Source organism: Homarus americanus, unplaced genomic scaffold (assembly GCF_018991925.1).
Source record: "Homarus americanus isolate GMGI-L3 unplaced genomic scaffold, GMGI_Hamer_2.0 scaffold48406, whole genome shotgun sequence".
Taxonomy (NCBI): Eukaryota; Metazoa; Arthropoda; class Malacostraca; order Decapoda; family Nephropidae; genus Homarus; species Homarus americanus.
The window spans coordinates 1545807-1564192 of record NW_024753828.1 but is presented as its reverse complement, the minus strand read 5'-3'; the positions used below and the strand labels follow the sequence as shown (position 1 = coordinate 1564192).

The 18386-nt window shown below is 39.3% G+C and overlaps 1 protein-coding gene across 1 annotated transcript in view; it reads left to right on the top strand.

Annotated features, from left to right (window-relative positions):
* Window positions 1-7360, top strand: part of LOC121855522 — a 33961-nt gene extending 26601 nt beyond the window's left edge. The window contains exon 2 of the mRNA XM_042350499.1: window positions 6738-7360. Within this exon, the coding sequence (XP_042206433.1) occupies window positions 6738-7079 (342 nt within the window). The 3' untranslated portion in view covers window positions 7080-7360. The remainder of the gene's footprint in view (window positions 1-6737) is intronic.
* Window positions 7361-18386: the final 11026 nt, after the last annotated feature.

Genomic DNA, 18386 nt, shown 5'->3' with positions numbered 1-18386 from the left:
ATGGCTCCAGCTTTGGGATCTTTCTGGGCTACTCTTACCTTTGGTAAGCAGTCTTGCTCAGCCCGAATTGATGTTCATGATGGTATCCCGACTCCGCTTTTATCATATGGCCATTGTCAAGAGTTGGCCATTATTTCCAAGGAATTCCCTGAACCTATTTTAAAGGTCACCCATGTCAACAGGTTGAAGGAATTCCCTATCTCTACTAACACGTCCCCTTCTGATGCAAGAGCTTTCCTTCTCAAGGAGTTTGCTGACGTGTTGGTTACGAAGAAATCTTTAGGATCCACACCACTCAAGCCGATGGTGGGTCCACCTATAAAGATTCATCTTAAGGATGGTGCTACACCTTTTGCCATCCACACCCCTCGCTTGATTCCTCACGCCTACAAGGAGCTAGTTAGACAAGAGCTTGACTCCATGGTTGCTCAGAGAATCATCAAGCCGGCCGGAGACGAACCTTCACCTTGGTGCCACCCTCTCGTCTCCGTTGCCAAACCTCGTGGTGGAGTACGGATCACCACCGATCTGTCAAAACTTAACCAGCAAGTTTCCCGTCCAGCCCACCCTTCACCCACACCCTTCGCAGCTGTTCGAAATGTGGACCCGAAGGCGAAGTTTTTTACAACTATGGACGCCTTATGTGGTTATTGGCAGATCGAGTTGGCCGAAGAAGACCAGCATTTGACTACATTCATCACACCATATGGGAGATATCAGTATTGCAGAGGCCCCATGGGATTTGCCGCTACGGGTGATGCATTCTGTCAACGTGGTGACGCGGCCCTTCAACGAGTCACGAATTGTGTCAAGGTGGTTGATGATATCTTACTCCATGACGAAGACTACTGTGCCCACCTCTCCCGGATATACGAAGTTCTCACCAGATGTCGAAAGTACGGGATTACCCTCAACGCTGACAAGTTTGTAATCGCCGCACCATCAGTGAACTTCTGTGGGTACACTCTCTCAGCATCAGGTATCGCAGTTGACCCGGAGAAGTTAAGTGGAATCAGGGATTTTCCAACCCCTGCCAACCTGACAGACCTCCGTTCTTTTTTGGGTCTGGTCAATCAGCTGGCTGAATTTACACCTGACATCTCCGCCGCAGCCCAGCCGTTACGCCCCCTGCTGAGCCCCAGGAGGACATTCCTGTGGACCCCAGATCATCAAGAGGCCTTCCAGCGAGTCAAGCAGGCCCTCTTGAATCCACCTGTCCTCGCCTGTTACGACCCAGCCCTACCCACCGTCCTCAGACTGACGCCTCCAGACTCTACGGCGTTGGTTACGCCCTTCTGCAGGACCATGGTGGTGGACAACTCCGCTTAATTCAGTGTGGATCCCGGTTCCTGACCGACGCTGAGACCCGATATGCCACGATTGAGCTGGAGATGTTGGCTGTTGTCTGGGCGATGGCAAAGTGCCGCTTCTACCTGATAGGACTTCAGCACTTCACCCTCTTCACGGATCATCGCCCTCTTATACCTATAATCAATCACTACTCTTTGGATGCAGTAGAGAATCCTCGCCTTCAACGTCTGAAAGAGAAGCTCTCGCCTTATCTCTTCACGGCTGTGTGGCGTGCGGGTGAGCTGTTGTGCATCCCGGATGCCCTGTCCTGCGCCCCTGTCAGTCGCCCCACCCCAGAGGACGAGATGTTGTGTTCTACAGCTACTGCATCCCTCAAGTCAGTAGTTTCATTGAAGGCCGTCTTCACATCAGAAGAGTCTACAGCACCGGATGCAGACAAGACCCTTGAAGATCTCTGCACCGCAGCCCGGGCCGACCCTTCCTACATCCGGCTCGTCGACTGTGTGTCTCAGGGATTTCCATCTAACCGATACGATCTTCATGAATCGCTACTCCCGTACTGGAAAATACGCGAGGACCTCTATTGTGACGGAGACTTCGTCTTGTATGGTCCACGAGTAGTTATTCCTGCTGCCCTACGCCGCCGTACCTTGACCCGCCTTCACGACAGCCATCGAGGAGTGGAGGCCACCAAGCGACGGGCGAAGCAGACTGTATTTTGGCCCGGAATCGACGCGGACATTGCAAGTACCGTCCGTGCCTGTGAACCATGCCAAATTCTGCAACCTAGCCAGCAACAGGAACCTTTAATGTGCGACAACAACCCTTCAAGACCCTTCGAGTCTGTGTCGGCCGATTTCTTTGCAGTAGCAGGGAAGTCCTTCCTCGTCATTGCCGACAGATTGTCTGGATGGCCTGTTGTCGTCCCCTGTGGCAGTGATACAACGGCTACTGCTACCATCCGGAACTTCAGGCATTACTTCAGAGAAGCCGGTGTTCCCCTCCGCCTCAGGACTGATGGAGGACCTCAGTTCACCAGCCACGAGTTCCGGGACTTCATGGACCGTTGGGGAGTCCGTCATGTCGTGACCTCGCCCCACTACCCCCAGGCGAATGGACACGCTGAAGCCGCAGTCAAGACTGTGAAACACCTGGTCCTTAAGGTGTCACCCTCAGGAAATATCGACTGCGTGGACTTCGATCAAGGTTTGTTGGAGTTACGCAACACCCCGAACTTCACCGGACGCTCCCCAGCCCAGGTTCGATACGGACATCATCTCAGGTCTTGTGTTCCTGCCCACCCGAAGTCTTTTTCTCAAGAGTGGCAGGCCAAGACTGAGGAATGTGACCGCCGTGCAGCAGAACGAGCCGCAGATGTCGCTGCTCGGTACGACTGTCATGCCCGCCCCCTTCCCAGGTTGAGTATCGGCCAGCAGATCAGGATTCAAGATCCGGTATCTCACCGCTGGGACAAGGTTGGGGTTGTCATGGGTATTGGCCGGTCCAGGGACTACCAAGTGCGTCTTCCTAGTGGTAGAGTATGGTGGAGGAACCGTCGTTTCCTCCAACCTGTGGAGCTGCTTAGTGTTGACCCTTCCCCAATTGAGTCCCCTAATGTTGATGTCTCTAAAGTAAATCCATCCCCACCTTGTGTTTCTGCCCCAGTACTCCGCAGGTCCGAGCGACTCAGAAACAAAAGGTCCGCTCAAGATGAAACTATGAGCGTATAGGGGGGAGGGAGGTGTATGATATGGACACAAAGTAGTACCTTCAACTGTGTATTATTATATTACTCTTATATTACTCCATTAATTATGTATAGTAAAGTATTACAGAACATGTATTAATTTTATGTAATATTCCCATTTATTGTGCACCATATTATGTATATAAATTATCATATTTACATTGTATGTATTCAGCTTGTGAATGCTGGCAACTGTACATCCCAGCGCGCAGTAATACATAGATAGATAGAGAGTGAAGACAGCCAGCCCTGGTGGTTTGGAAGTGAGCTTCTGGGTCCCTTTGTATATATATCTCCCGTACGAGAATAGAACCTACTTTTAAGATAACAAGTGTTTGTGTATACCTTCAGTAGGATAGAACATTTTGTGGGTATCAAGACGAACGTCAGAGGCTCTAAATTCCTCATGGTGATCAGGGATGCTCTCTGCAAGATTTTTGCCAACATTAATAAAATATTCATTGAAGTGGTTGGCAATGGGGGAGGGTTCCGTTATAACTGAATCATTTATCATAAAAGCTGAGTGGGGGCCGAAGGCTGAGTGTTCCTGTTCTGAATAGAATTTATGACATTCCAGGTTTTTTTACTGTCGCCTAATGCTGACTGGAGCTTATTTGTATAATAGTTACGTCTGGTATTTCTAACTGCTTGAGTTACTCTATTTCTGATACTTCGGTAAGCATCATCGAAAGTTATGGGTCTTTTTTTAAATTTCCTTTGGAGTTTGTGTTTTTCCTTTATCATTATCTTAATTTCGCTTGTGATATAGGGTTTGGAAATGGATAGAGTTTTCACTGACTTAGTCTTGAGCGGGAAGCATTTATGAAAGCACGCATTGAAGATGCAAGAGAAGTTACAGCTGTTCACGTTAGGGTTGCTAGAGGCATAGACAAGATCCCAGTTAGCAATCATTAGGTTGTTTTAAAAAAGGAGCATGTTGTCGGTGCAGTAGTCTCTGTATTGAATTGAGACTCTACTAGACCTTTCAGGTCTTGTGGCTGTTTTATACATGGCAAAAACTGGGAAGTGATCTGAGATATTGTTATGAATAATTGCACTTGCAAGGTTGTTAGGAGTGTTGTTATTCCAGATATGATCTATCACAGTGGCAGAGGTGGCAGTTACTCTAGTGGGTTTGGTTATAGTGTTGAAGAAGAGTTTAGAATGACAGGTAGCAAGAAGGTCTAATACTGAGGTGTCGGTTTCTGATTTTAATAGATCAAGGTTGAAATCTCCTGTGATGTAGCAGTCTTTCCTCTCTGAACTTATGATAGAGATAAGCTCCGAAAATTTATCAAGAAAATTCCTTACATTAGTGTGGGGTCTTCTGTAGATTATCCCTACTAGGATATTTCGTGTGTCGTTACGTAATTCAATGAAAACACTCTCCATGTACTCCTCCTGAACCTTTAAATCATCTCTTACAGAAGTGTTTTACTTGATATCAACATATAGGGCGACACCACCACTGTGTCGTGACGTGTTGACGCAGTGTCTATTATAATTAGGAATGTTATACAAATGGTCAATATCGTTAGTGAGTTTGGTCTCACAGAATCCAAGTACATCAAATTTATGGGCAATAGAAGATAAACACTGATCTAAAAAGGTATCTAGATGAAGGGGAATACTGCTGATGTTATGGCTAATCAAGGAAAAGGAATGAGGTAGTAGGAGACTAGAACTAAACTCGGGGGAGTCAGGAAAGTAATAGTTACAGTTTGGGTTGGTGTAACCCAGTGAGTTTTGTAGAAAGACATCAGGATCGATATGAGGGAGTATTGTGTCGACACCATGGGTAAATGGGGTGTAACACATACGATATAGCACATCTAAGGGAATGACACTAGCATCATCATTGTGGGAACATTGATATTGATTAAGGAACAGTAAAAACTCAGGGTCACTGAGGTGTGAAAAAGGAAGATCTAAGAACATTATAATAGTGGGGGGGTAACGTGCTCACAAGTGCTACAACCAACAGAATTAGGATGACCGGTACTGTTGAGGGTGATTCCCAGATGGAGTGGGAGGTGCTCCTGTCACTCGGTTTTGAGGGTTGTTGGTTTCCACCACAGAGGGTAGACGTGTAATTCTCGAGTTAGCCGGCAGGGGGGGAAACTCCGAAGGTGATAGGGACAGTGGCTGGTTCCCCCTCAGTGGGAAGGGGGTTCTCGAGGGGGTTCTCGAGGGGCTTGGGGGGTTGGTACAGCAGGTGGGTGAGTGGGCGGGTATCCACTTGCCCAATCCCTCACAACAAGAGTTTTATGACTGAACGTCACATGTTTCCCTTGTTTCCTGGCTTCTTTAAACTGGTCCATTTGCTGTAGACGGGCTTTAGTCGTACCTGGGCAGAGATCCTCGTTGACGAAGATTGTGGTGCCTTTCAGGAGGCGGGAGGAGTTGGGTTTCCTGACGCGTTGAACACGGTCAAACTTTACTTCAGGAAGTTTAAAATGTTCATTCAGCAAGCGTGAAATTTTGCGTTGGGAAGACTCCCAGTTCTCATGGGTGTCTTCAGGGATACCGGCAATCCTGAGGTTGTTTCGCCGCCCCATGTCATCCACATAATTCACCCGGTCTGCTGTTGTTGTTAGTTCCGCTTTGAGCTTGGAATTTTCCTCACTCAGCTGTTGAACTTTGGTCTTGAGTGTTCGGTTCTCTTAAGCTTCAACGTTCAACTTTGCTTGTAGTCACTTATTTCCTTTTGCCAGAATTCCAAGCTTCTTTTAATCTCATTTAGCTGGTCAGTGAGACGCCGGTTAGCCTCTTCTAGCTTCCTGATGGTCCCCTTATTCATTTGTTGTATGACGTCCTGTATGAGAGTCTGTTGGACTTCCATTATCACATGAGTCAGCTGTTGTTTAGTGAAATTTGAATGTTTGATACTAGCAGCCAACTTAGACATATTGGAGCTAGTAAGGGCTGAATAGCTGGCAGTGTGGAGACGGCTGAGTTGTGGTCAGCTGGGTGGTCTGGTGGGACGGTGGGGGAGTGTGTGGACGGTGGGGGTGGAGAGGGCACAGATTATCAAGTCCAAATTTATCCCAGACATAAACCATTTAAGAAATCCTACGTAGGTTTTGCCACCCCAGGTGGAACGTACCATTTTACATATTTTCATGCCCTGGCCCATGGACTAATAGTGAAGGTACAAAAGCTCGATAAGGTCTATAATTTTCCCAGAAGATTTGTACTTCATAGCAAAGTCATCACCTCCTAGAAGCGCTCTTCCCGTCAGGATTATTTTAGGTTCTTCTAGCATTGGTGGGGCTGGGTGATACTACCTATATTTCCACAGTTACGTACCAGACAACACGACACGTCAAGTAAATTTGAGGAGTTCCATCAACAATTTCTCTTTTTTTATCTGAATGTGTCTATTCTTACTGTGCAGACAGTTCCCTGTTTTAAATTGAGTGGAATAAAATCATACAACAGTTAGGTTCCCCCTCCTTCCAATACAAAAAAAAATAGATAAAACACATCTCTGGTATCAAGCCCTCTAAGACTCTTCCTATATGGTTATAAGTATGACACTCCGTCACTTGGAGTGTGTTCTCTTCGCTCCATTATATCGCCACCTAAATCGCAGGTCCGCTGAAAGTTTTTCCTCATCCTGATACTTTTGTTAATAAAATGTTCTGTATGATTCAATAATGCAAGTTTCATGTTTCAGCTGTGTGATAGTGACGAGATAGGAAGATACATGTCGCTTCTGGCCATCCTCGAAGTATTGTGGCCTGTAGTGGACAGCGCCATCTTCACCGCCGTCTACACCTCTACTCTCTCTTTCTACCCCTCTTACGAGCACCTCGTCGGTGCCATATTCAGCCTTTATGTTTTCAGTGGATTCCTAGGGCTGAAGTTGTCCTTGGCCAGTGAGGAAGGTCGATCTACAGCACAATCATCATTCCAAACCAATGTTACACTAAACTACAAGAAAGACAACAGTTCAACAGTAGATGTACAGAATGCCAGCCAGATTTCCATTTCAGGGAACGAGAACATATCTGAATGAGACCAGTGTACATTATTAGTTATGTAATGTTAACTAGCTGAAGTACCCGGCTCTGCCTGAGCTTATTTTTGAGGGGCAGCCTCTAGCCCATGTCCATTACTACACTATGATCTACAATCCACTATGTTATCTACCATGTATCTTCTCCAACATCTCTAATATCCGTACTATATCCTCTCCAGCATCTTCATTATATCCACTACACTATCATTTACACTCACTTTTCATGAGGGGGAGGTTGGCCCTTGCAGGGCTAAGCACCCACATTATACTTTCATTATTTGGTGGGGTTCGTTCCCATCAGTTCTCCCCCACCGCTGCATTATCTTGTATACTATACCAAACCAAACGTTTTTATGAGGGGGTTCCTATCTATGGGATTAGGGTTCATCTAACCTCCATAGTCCCACCATCTGGACACTTCTGGGGTGCACACAAATTTTCATGCCAAATTTCAGCTGTCTTTAAAACTGTAAACAGAGACTCCGAACAGACACTCCAACAAAAACACTGACAATAACTTTTATATATTGATGTCCAGATGTGTTTTGCCGAGAAGCTAATAGAAGAGATGTTAACATGTCCATTCATAATAAAGATAAATCTTTTATTTATCTATGGTTGTGTAAAACTATTAATATTTATTTGCATCATAAATATTAATTAAAACATTAATCAGAGCTAATATTTAATGCCTTAACCATGATACTTGTGTAAATATTCCCACGGTGTATATATATATATATATATATATATATATATATATATATATATATATATATATATATATATATATATATATATATATATATATATATATATATATATATATATATATATATATATATATATATATATATATATATATATATATATATATATATATATATATATATATATATATATATATATATATATATATATATATATATATATATGTGTAAGATGTTAATATTCATTTATTATTACTTGTGAGTTTTCTGATTTCTGTTGTGTTGTATATATTTTGTATAAAGTTCCATCATCAGCTTTGGATATACTTTTGTTAATAAATAGTAAGTTTAAACTCTTAAGGCAATTTTCCTTTTCAAACAGATTAAACAATTTGTTATGAGAGGGCCGGGTTAAAAACTCGCTTTGTATCGTAACAATATATATATATATATATATATATATATATATATATATATATATATATATATATATATATATATATATATATATATATATATATATATATATATATATATGTGTGTGTGTGTGTGTGTGTGTTGAGAGAGAGGGAGAAGACAAGACGAGAATGCTGCGCTGCCCGTTACAGAGTGAGATACAGCATGTCGAACAAGTCTTTTTCTGGGGGTCGTTGCATGCTTTTCTCCTTTGAGGACAGTGCTGTCTTTTTTTAGGGGGATCGATTGTAATATTCAGAAATTTCAGTGTAATTTCAAACACCGCGCCATTGGCGATACTGAGTTCAAGGTCGTCTGAGGGAAGACAACGCTCCAGCACTGAGTGAGAATTTCTGGAACTAGGCCTATACGATATTAAATGTAATTTACCGAATTAATATGGAGGCGAATTATGAAATGAAATATAAATATAGATCGGTTCTCAGTCTAAAAATGTTAAGTGTGTCCCAACGAAGCTATCAGTTATGCGGGAAAATATGTCACGTAGGCCTAGGCTTGGGAAAGCACGAGCCAATCTGTTTCTCAGTTACACGAAAGCGATCGAACAGACAGGACGTACCTGCCCGTCCGTCCACAAAACGGTCACGTGGTCTAGTCACCTGTGTTGGGCTATTGCAGTATAACAAGTAAGTCTCATTCGATCTCAGACAGGGTTTAGATAGGGCAGTGATAAAGTAAACAAGAGCTAACAGTGAGTTCTTTCAGGGTTTCCATCAGAACCCACTTGACTGGGAGAGACTGACTGCCTTTTGAGACTGCCGTTGATGATTGATGATTAGCGATTGTCGCAGTTGGAACTATCAGTGCAGGCTTGTCACTGGTCAGCCGGGTTAGCTAGAGATCTCCGAAGTGAAACCAGCTGTCTGGGTGCACAACTGACGATCGTCTGGGGTCGCCAGATCTCTTCTACCTCGGCTCGCAATATCACATATCTTCAAGCAGTTAGTGAAAACCTTTTACTACAAGAAGCTAACGCTTCTCTCCACTGAACAAGGGCTGATTGGCTCACTCTCTTCCCGCCCATGGATGCACTGAGAGTACACTGAGGCTATCTGAGTAAATTATTGGTCACAAACTGAGACCAGGAGTCTAGGGGATACCTAGAGAAATATTTTATCTCCCTTATTGTGGGTGTATGTTGTGTTGGGTGAAGCATGGTTCACGGGTATTGGTGGACCCAGTAACTTCTTAATAATAGTGATATTTTGTGTGTAGTTAATATTTCTTAAATAATTTTGATAGTATTGTTTTTTTAATGTTGCGTCACCAATTGATGCCAGAGAATGAGGGAACTCTTTCAGGTGAGTTTTCCCCCTTATGTTGTAAGTGATACTGTGATTTAGTTCCTTTAATGCAATTAATATTTCTTTATAATTTCAATCTCAGGTATAACATTTGTTCCCCAGAGTAGTGTTGAGTTAGGTTAGGAGGTGTGCATTTGTTGGGGTAATATTATTTTATTGAGTGCCCTTTAGGCCTATTCATGGTGCATTTAATACTTTCTTATTTTTATACCATTTCCTCAGTGCTTGATATAATTTTGGTGAGAACACTTAAGGCCTGTTTCATGTGTGCAAGCAACACTTCTTAATACTTTGAATTTATTGTTGTCTAATGAGGCATTGTCTGAGTTTCTAATAATTTCAATATCATGTATAACTTTTATTCCCCAGAGTAGTGTTTTAAGTTCAGGTTAAGAGGTGTGCATATGTTGGTGTACCATTATTTGATTGTGTCTTTAGTGTTGGAGGGAATATAAGTGTCTAAATTTTACAGTGTGTCTCATTCATACTAATCACAGATGCTATCCTTCCACGGGTCACAGAGAATTCATTTTGCTAGTAAATTTAAGTGTTCTTGTGCTGGTTCGGGTTTTTTCTCAGAGGGGCGCTTCCAGTGCAATTTCCATCTAATAATAAACCACAAGTCAAGTGAGAGATAAGTCCAGTAATTCCGACCGGTTACATATATATATATATATATATATATATAAATATATATATATATATATATATATATATATATATATATATGCAAGTAAATCACTGTAGGTGCGCGTGATCTAGGTATATGCTGATAACCACGAGAATCTCGGAAAGTACTTTACTAATCTGAAGATGAATGGTGTTATATGTAGTGATGATGATAGATGGTGTTATATGTAATGATGATGGATGATGTTATATGTAGTGATGATGGATGTCGTTATAATTAGTGATGATGATGGATGGTGTTATATGTAATGATGATGGATGATGTTATATGTAGTGATGATGGATGGTGTTATATGTAGTGATGATGGATGGTGTTATATGTAGTGATGATGGATGATGTTATATTTAGTGATGATGGGTGGTGTTATATGTAGTGATGATGGATGGTGTTATATATAGTAATGATGGATGGTGTTATATGTAGTGATGTTGGGTGGTGTTATATGTAGTGATGATGGATGATGTTATATGTAGTGATGATGGATGTCGTTATATGTAGTGATGATGGATGAGGTTATATGTAGTGATGATGGATGGTGTTATATGTAGTGATGATGGATGGTGTTATATGTAGTGATGATGGATGATGTTATATTTAGTGATGATGGGTGGTGTTATATGTAGTGATGATGGATGGTGTTATATGTAGTGATGATGGATGATGCTATATATAGAATATGAAAAGTATTCCTCTATTGTCATTGGCAACATGGATGAGAAATGTGAATACTGCGGTGCAAAGAAGTACAAAGGAGAATCTACTGGACTGTGCTGCTCTCATGGGAAAGTACGACTGCCATATTTGGAAAAACCACCACAACCATTGAAGACTCTCATGCTGGGAACAACACCAGATTCAAAACACTTCTTGGAAAATATACGGAAGTACAATTCATGCTTCCAGATGACGTCCTTTGGAGCTATCAGAGTAGTTCGTGAGCATGGATACATGCCCACATTCAAAGTCCAGGGTCAAGTCTATCACAAAGCAGGATCCCTCTTACCACTGGAAGATGAGCAGGCAAAGTTCCTCCAAATCTACTTCATGGGAGATCATGAAAAGCAGACTACTATCGGGCGTGGCAACATTCAAGGTGTCAGACATGACATTGTCCTATCTACCCAAGAAATGCTGCATGAGCGCAACACGTATGTACAGTTATTTAAAAATGCCCTGGAAAACATGCCTTCTGTCGAGTACAGAGTCAGAATCAAAGCAGACACCTTAATGCACTACAGTGAGACAATGTGGAGCCTCCCGGAGGGTGGCGTCCTACCGTGGCCTAGCGAAAGAGCCGCCCGGAGGGCGGCGATTCCAGTATATATATATATATTGTTACGCCGTCTCTTAATTTACTTTGATAACCAGTAAATTAAAAGGGAATAGAAATAAATAAAGTAAACCCTTAAGAATTTAATTAAATTAAATATTAACACAATAAAGAGCCTCGTAGGCTGTCACAACAAATAGATTCACTATCGAAACTTTTAAGACACAAATGATACTAAACATCGAAACATCAAAAGAACTGCTTAAATATATAGAATAAAAATAAAGCACTGGATTACGTTAACATTACATAAACATATAAAATAACTAACACTGAAATTAACTAACGGGAAACAACACTGAATTACTTAAATGTAACTAAGCAAGCACTGATAGACACATAAGAGACATAAATAGGTACTCACATAGATATACCACATTGGTGGTGACAGGAACAACACAGAAATAAAATGAAGTATAAGTAACAGGTGACAAGTGTCACTCAAAACAACGTGAACTGAATGAGCAGAGGGACTGGACTAAACTCCGTCTGCTGGTGGGTCCTATATATAAGGTCGGCTCCCGCCATGCCGGTGAAACATGGGTCGTTTAACGATGCAGATGGTCGTTAGAGAAATAAAGAATGCTTGTTACAATACTAAATGAAGAAATAAGATGGGCTTGAACAAATAATAACAGTTAAAACCTTAACAGCACAGGGTAAGGTGACTAGATTATATAATAGTAAATATAACACATCATTACAGGAATAATATGCAACAACATGGAAGCATGTTATAAAAAAAAAATAGAAAAATACGACACTGTCGTAACAATATACATATATATATATATATCTTGATAAAATCACACGGGATGTCTTGAATAAAGACGAAAGCTAAGGTACTCCGTTGTTTCCATCTTCCCGTGTGATTTTATCAAGATTTATCTTATCCACGTTGTCATTGTGGATCTACATGAAATATATATATATATATACATATATATATATATATATATATATATATATATATATATATATATATATATATATATATATATATATATATATATATATATATATATATATATATATATATGCATAAATATATAAGTTTCTAGTAAATAATATTGTTTTCTCTATTATTGTTAAGGGCATTGTACTCAATAAAGTCTTTTCAACACCTCTACATTTTCTGCTCCTATATATTTTGTTCTAACATTTGTTTAAAAGTAGGCCAAACTTCTTTCAAGAAAGTTATGGCCTATATATGAAAGCAATTATGTTTAGAACTCACAATCCAATAATATACTTACAGAGGAACCAGGACAACAAGAAATAATTGATGTTGTAGAAACAAATATTCCAAGATATTTTTTGAAGATTTTATGGTGTATATATTGTAATTATTTTTTGTTTAGCAACAAATTGCATTAGTAAGTGGTGAAAAAGACACTTTAAAAAATATATTTTCTTTTTCAACAGAAACATCTTAATATTCAAAATAGTGCTGGATAGTTTGGAGAATCCAAACTTTCTGAAGTTGTAATTTTCAGATATAACATGGTATTTTAGTTTACCACGGAATTATTAGTATAATTCAACAGATATTTTATGTCAAAATATATACATAATCTCTGTATATTTGAGGAACATTCTGTTAAATCAACAGATATTTTATGTAAAAATATATACAGAATCTGTATAAATTTTACAAACAATCTGTTAAATCAACAGATATTTTATGTAAAAATATATACAGAATCTCTGTAAATTATACAGAAAATGTTTGGCAACATTATAGCCAGAGAATTTACTGTAAATTTTACAAGTTTTTTTAACAGTATATATATAGTATATATATATATATATATATATATATATATATATATATATATATATATATATATATATATATATATATATATATATATATATATATATATATATATATTTTTTTTTTTTTTTTTTTTTTTTTTTTTTTTTTATATAAGTATATATACCTGTAAATTTTACAAGTTTTTTAACAGTATATATATATATATATATATATATATATATATATATATATATATATATATATATATATATATATATATATATATATATATAATATATATGTGTATATATATATATATATATATATATATATATATATATATATATATATATATATATATATATATATATATATATATATATATATATATATATATATATATATATATATATATATATATATATATATATATATATATATATATACTCCATCGCAGTATAAAAAATGAAAAAAGTATAATAAGCAGCACTATATAAATAAAACAATATTAATACAAAGGTCTGACGACCCAAGGGAGCAAAACAAAGATAAAACACTAATAGGAAAGATGAAGAGATCTTTTGAGCCCAGATTCCTTCTACTCCTATACTCCTATTCTATTTCAGTTTCACCACTTTTTCTTCAACCCCTGTCAATCTCCGTTATATAAAAGTTTGAAGGCTATATTTTGTACTGTTTGTAAACTTTTAATGCTCGTTTTACTAAGGGCTAAGTTTTATTTTTTTATAATCTTATTCTTGCCTGTCGTTCTTTATCTTTTATGTATGATATACATCCGCTTTTTGTTAGTTTTAGTCCAAGCATCCTGCCTTCAGTGTCGTATGGGTATAGTTCCTGGTCGACTATTACTGGACTTGTTTTGATCTTGGCTATTGGTATTATCTTGAATTTGTTCTTATTTGTCCTGATTTTCCATTTTTTCTAAAAGTCATTTATTTTTTTTATCGCTCTTACCGTGTAGAGAGCCATAAATTGGGTTGGTTTTCCTGGGTATGATACTATTTGAATAATATCATCAGCAAACATTACATATTCGCTAAAGGGGGTTGGTTGAGGTATGTCTGCGGTATATATTTTATAAAGTGTTGGAGAAAGGCATCCTCCTTGAGGTACTCCACTCTCAAGATTAAACATAGTTCCCATAAGGTTTCCAATTTGAATTTGTGCTTTCCTAACATCTAAATAGTTAAACAATATTCTTAGCAAATGTTCGTTAAGTCCCAATTTTAATATTTTTGTATTTTAAGCCTAAATGTCAAACTTTATCAAAAGCCTTAGAAACGTCCCTTAAAATTATATTGATCTGGTTACCCTTGCTTTTTTCTATTACAATTATTTCCGTTATTGTAGCTATTCCAGTTAGGGTATTTCTATTGGGCATAAATCCATGTTGTCTGTTGTTAGTTTTCCCATGTTGTGTTAAAAAGGTTATAAGTCTTGAATTTAAAAAAATTTCCAGTAGTTTCCCGGTTATTTCTAATAAAGATATTGGCCTGTACTTTAATATTTCCTTATTGTCCTTACCCTCCTTGGGAATAAATATCGTTTTTGCATATTTTAGTTTGTCTAGAAAGTAACCGGATATTAAGCATGCGTTATAAATGTTTAATAATGTTTTTAAGATGTTTTCAGGTAGATTTATAATCATATATCGTGTAATACCTGTGAGACTGGGGGCCTTTTCCTTAAATTTCCTCAGACGGTGCATCATTTCTCCCATGGTTATTATTTGATTATTAGGTAATAAGTTATAGTCTATATATTGCCTTGGGGTGATTCTATGTATGTGTCTTCCCATTTCTTCTTCTATCCTTTCTTCGTGTTCACTATCAAAATCTACATTTTCCTCATATGATATTTTAAAAACTTTTATCCATTCCCTTTTGAATGCTGACTCTTGTTCATTTTCCTCGTACAGTTTTGTTCCATTTTGGTCTTTAATGTATGGTGTGTATTGCTTGTTGTGCCCCATCATCTTGTTTATGGAAGTCCAAAATGTTTTTGTGTCTTTAGTCTTGTCGGCCATTCATAATATCATTCCATTTTTTTTTTTTTGCTTCCTTACATGCGTCTCTTAATTTTATCTGTAGTGCTATCTGTGTCGTATATAGCCATCTGTTACTGCCGTGTCTTTCCATATACCTGTTTATTTCATTGTAATGGGTTTGGATTAATTTAACTTCTTCTGTTAGCCTGTTGTTGGGTAATGTTCTAAAGTGTGAAGTAGGAGTGTGTTTGGTTGTAGATGTTTTTTATTGCTGAGTGCAGTCTGTCAATTTCTGAGTCTATGTCTTCTGTTGTTTTCCCTTGTAGGTTAATCGAGTGGTGATTACCTAAGTCGTCTTTGAAGCTGTCCCAGTCTGTTTTACTCATTTTCAGTCTCTTTTTATTGGTATCTGTATGGGGTTTGTTGACAGTCTTAGTATAATTGATAGATGGTCACTGCCTGTGAGAGGTCCTTGTTTTATATGGGAATTGAAAAAGGCTTTGTTGTTGGTAAAAATTTTGTCTGGTGTCGATTATGTATTGTGATTTCTCCAGGTTGGAAAGTTAGGACCTAGATGATTGATTTTCCCTAGGTTTATTGATTGATTAAGGGCGTTTCCCACGGCGTTATTATTTGTATTGTCGAAAATCCTATGTCTGGCGTTAAAGTCTCCTAAGATGTACATCGGATGACTATTGTTAGCCAATTTTAATAGGTCTTCTATAGGTAAGTAGGGTCGTCTCGGTGGCAGATAAGTAGTAGCAATAATTACGTCTCCTTGAGTTGTATTTATTTTTATTGCTAGAAATTCATCCTGGAAGTCATCGATTAGTTTATATTTTAAGTTTCTTTTAACCGCTATAGCTACTCCGTCATTTTTCTCGCCCGATTTATTTCTTTGGTTTACATAATAGTTAAAGAGTTTTATGTTGTTCTCTTGGCTATTTCAACGTATGTCGTGTCCTTCTTTTCTTGTTCCTTTTTCCTTGTTTCTTGTTCCTTGTACTTTATCATGTGCTTTTTCATTGGGCATGCCATTGCTAACGTTCTGTATCCTATATGTGCATTCCCGTTTCTCTTACAGTTGAGACAGCCAACATGTGGGTCTTACATTCAGTGTGGTCGTCGCCTGCACAGTACTTTTTCTCTTTTTCTGGACAGTCTCTCGTTGTGTGTTCTTCATACTCGTAATAAGAAAAGCAAGTTTGCAGATTGATAAATGTATATTTGATGAGGTGTTACTGACATGTTAAATATTAGAAAGCCTTGTTTTATTACTTTTTCAGCCATTGAGACTTCTTCGAAGGTAATCTTGAAAAGATGAGTGTAATGTTGATAACTTCCTCGATCTTCATCCAACTGTTTTGGCGTTCAAGCTCATCTTTCAGATCTTCAGATGTCTTCCTCCCGATCTCCTGGTCGACTTGGCGAACAAAAAACTGATCTGTCTGCTTTTTGTTCTAGAGGCATGACAACAACAAGTCCTTCATTGTAAAAAAAAGTCTCTGGCTTCTTTTGAGAGGAGTTTGTCTGAATCAAAGTCATCTTTACAGATTATTCTGAGACCTTCGTTGGTACTAAATATTCTTGTTAATGGGACTTGTAATTTGTAATAAGTGTTTTCTGCCACTTTTCTTCTTCCAATAGAGTGTCCCTTATCTCTATGTTTAATCCTAATGCTTGTGGTCATCTTCCCTGATTACATCACAATCCTGCCTATAACACAGGGCTCCTGCCTGGGAGCAGTGACCCCGCCCCCCCCTCTTGGACGGGCGTCGGGCTCGTAGGGTTCTGCACCCAGGTTACCTGTGACTATAAGTTGAGTCTATATATGTTGCCACCTTGCAGTGACTCCCGGACAAGGGGTGCCCTGCACTATCACAGGTTCCCTTGCCGGATCGACCGTATCGCTAAGCCCCGCCTCCCATTTAAGGAACGGAGTGCATGAGGGGGATGGAAGAAGGAAAAGAAGAGGTCTTAGAGAGTAGGGACAGTCTCCCTACCACGCCACGTTTGGTCAGCCAATCAGAGCACCGCAGTAAATTTGCATGTATCACGCCACCGTGGGGCACCGCTGATTGGTCAATCCTGGACGTAGGCTCATGGGGAATAGTCTAAATTTTGGGGAGCCCCAATATATGATTTCCAGAGGCGTGATTGTTTCTCGTACAATCTGAGATGGTAATTGCACAGTCGCTATGACGGGTAAGGTCAATCACTAGGATTGAGTGTCCAATCACAACGAAGTTGCAGACTGCTCAACCATGCAGCAGAAAAGGCAAGTCCATGCAGCAGAAAAAAGGCAAGTTTTCACAGCTCCGGGTCCAGCAGTCCACTAAGGATGATGATGATGATGATGATGGAGAGAAGAGAGCAATTGGCTCAGGAAGGTGGAAGAGGGTGTAGGAGGAAGGTAAAGGTTAGGAAGTGGGAAATAAAGAGGGAGAGTGATAGCAGGTGGGCTGTCCACCTTGCGGGGACGGGGTTAAGTCTGCCATGTCAGCCTTTCAGGTCCACTATTGTACAGCAAGGGAAGGGAAGCCAAGCTAATCTAAGCTAAGGTAGTTTGTGGTGTTTGGGGAGGGGGGCCCTCCATGTCCTTTGAGTCTCTTGGTTTTCATTTCGTGTATATTAGTTCTGGTTCTGTGTTGTCATATGTTATGCTCTTTGGCCACCACTTGTGTGTTCTGGTAATGGCTTCTTGCATTAATTGTTGGAATATGGGGTCTTCTAGTTCTTGTAGTTTTTCCCATATTGCTAATGCTTGATTATGTGTTCTGATGTTGATTGTGGTTAGGTTATGTTCTGTGTGTAGCTCTCTGGAATTTTTTGTATATGGTGGTCTGAGTTTTGCTGCTCTTCTAAGGGCTACGTGTTGAACTGCTTGTATTTTGAGTTTATTCGATTTTGTTATATACGAATTGGGGGGATTCAGGTGTGGTCTGACTAGTGCTTTGTAAAGGTGTAGTTGGCAGAGTTTAATTTGCGGAATCTTCTGAGTTTGTAGTTAGTTGGACCTTGCTTT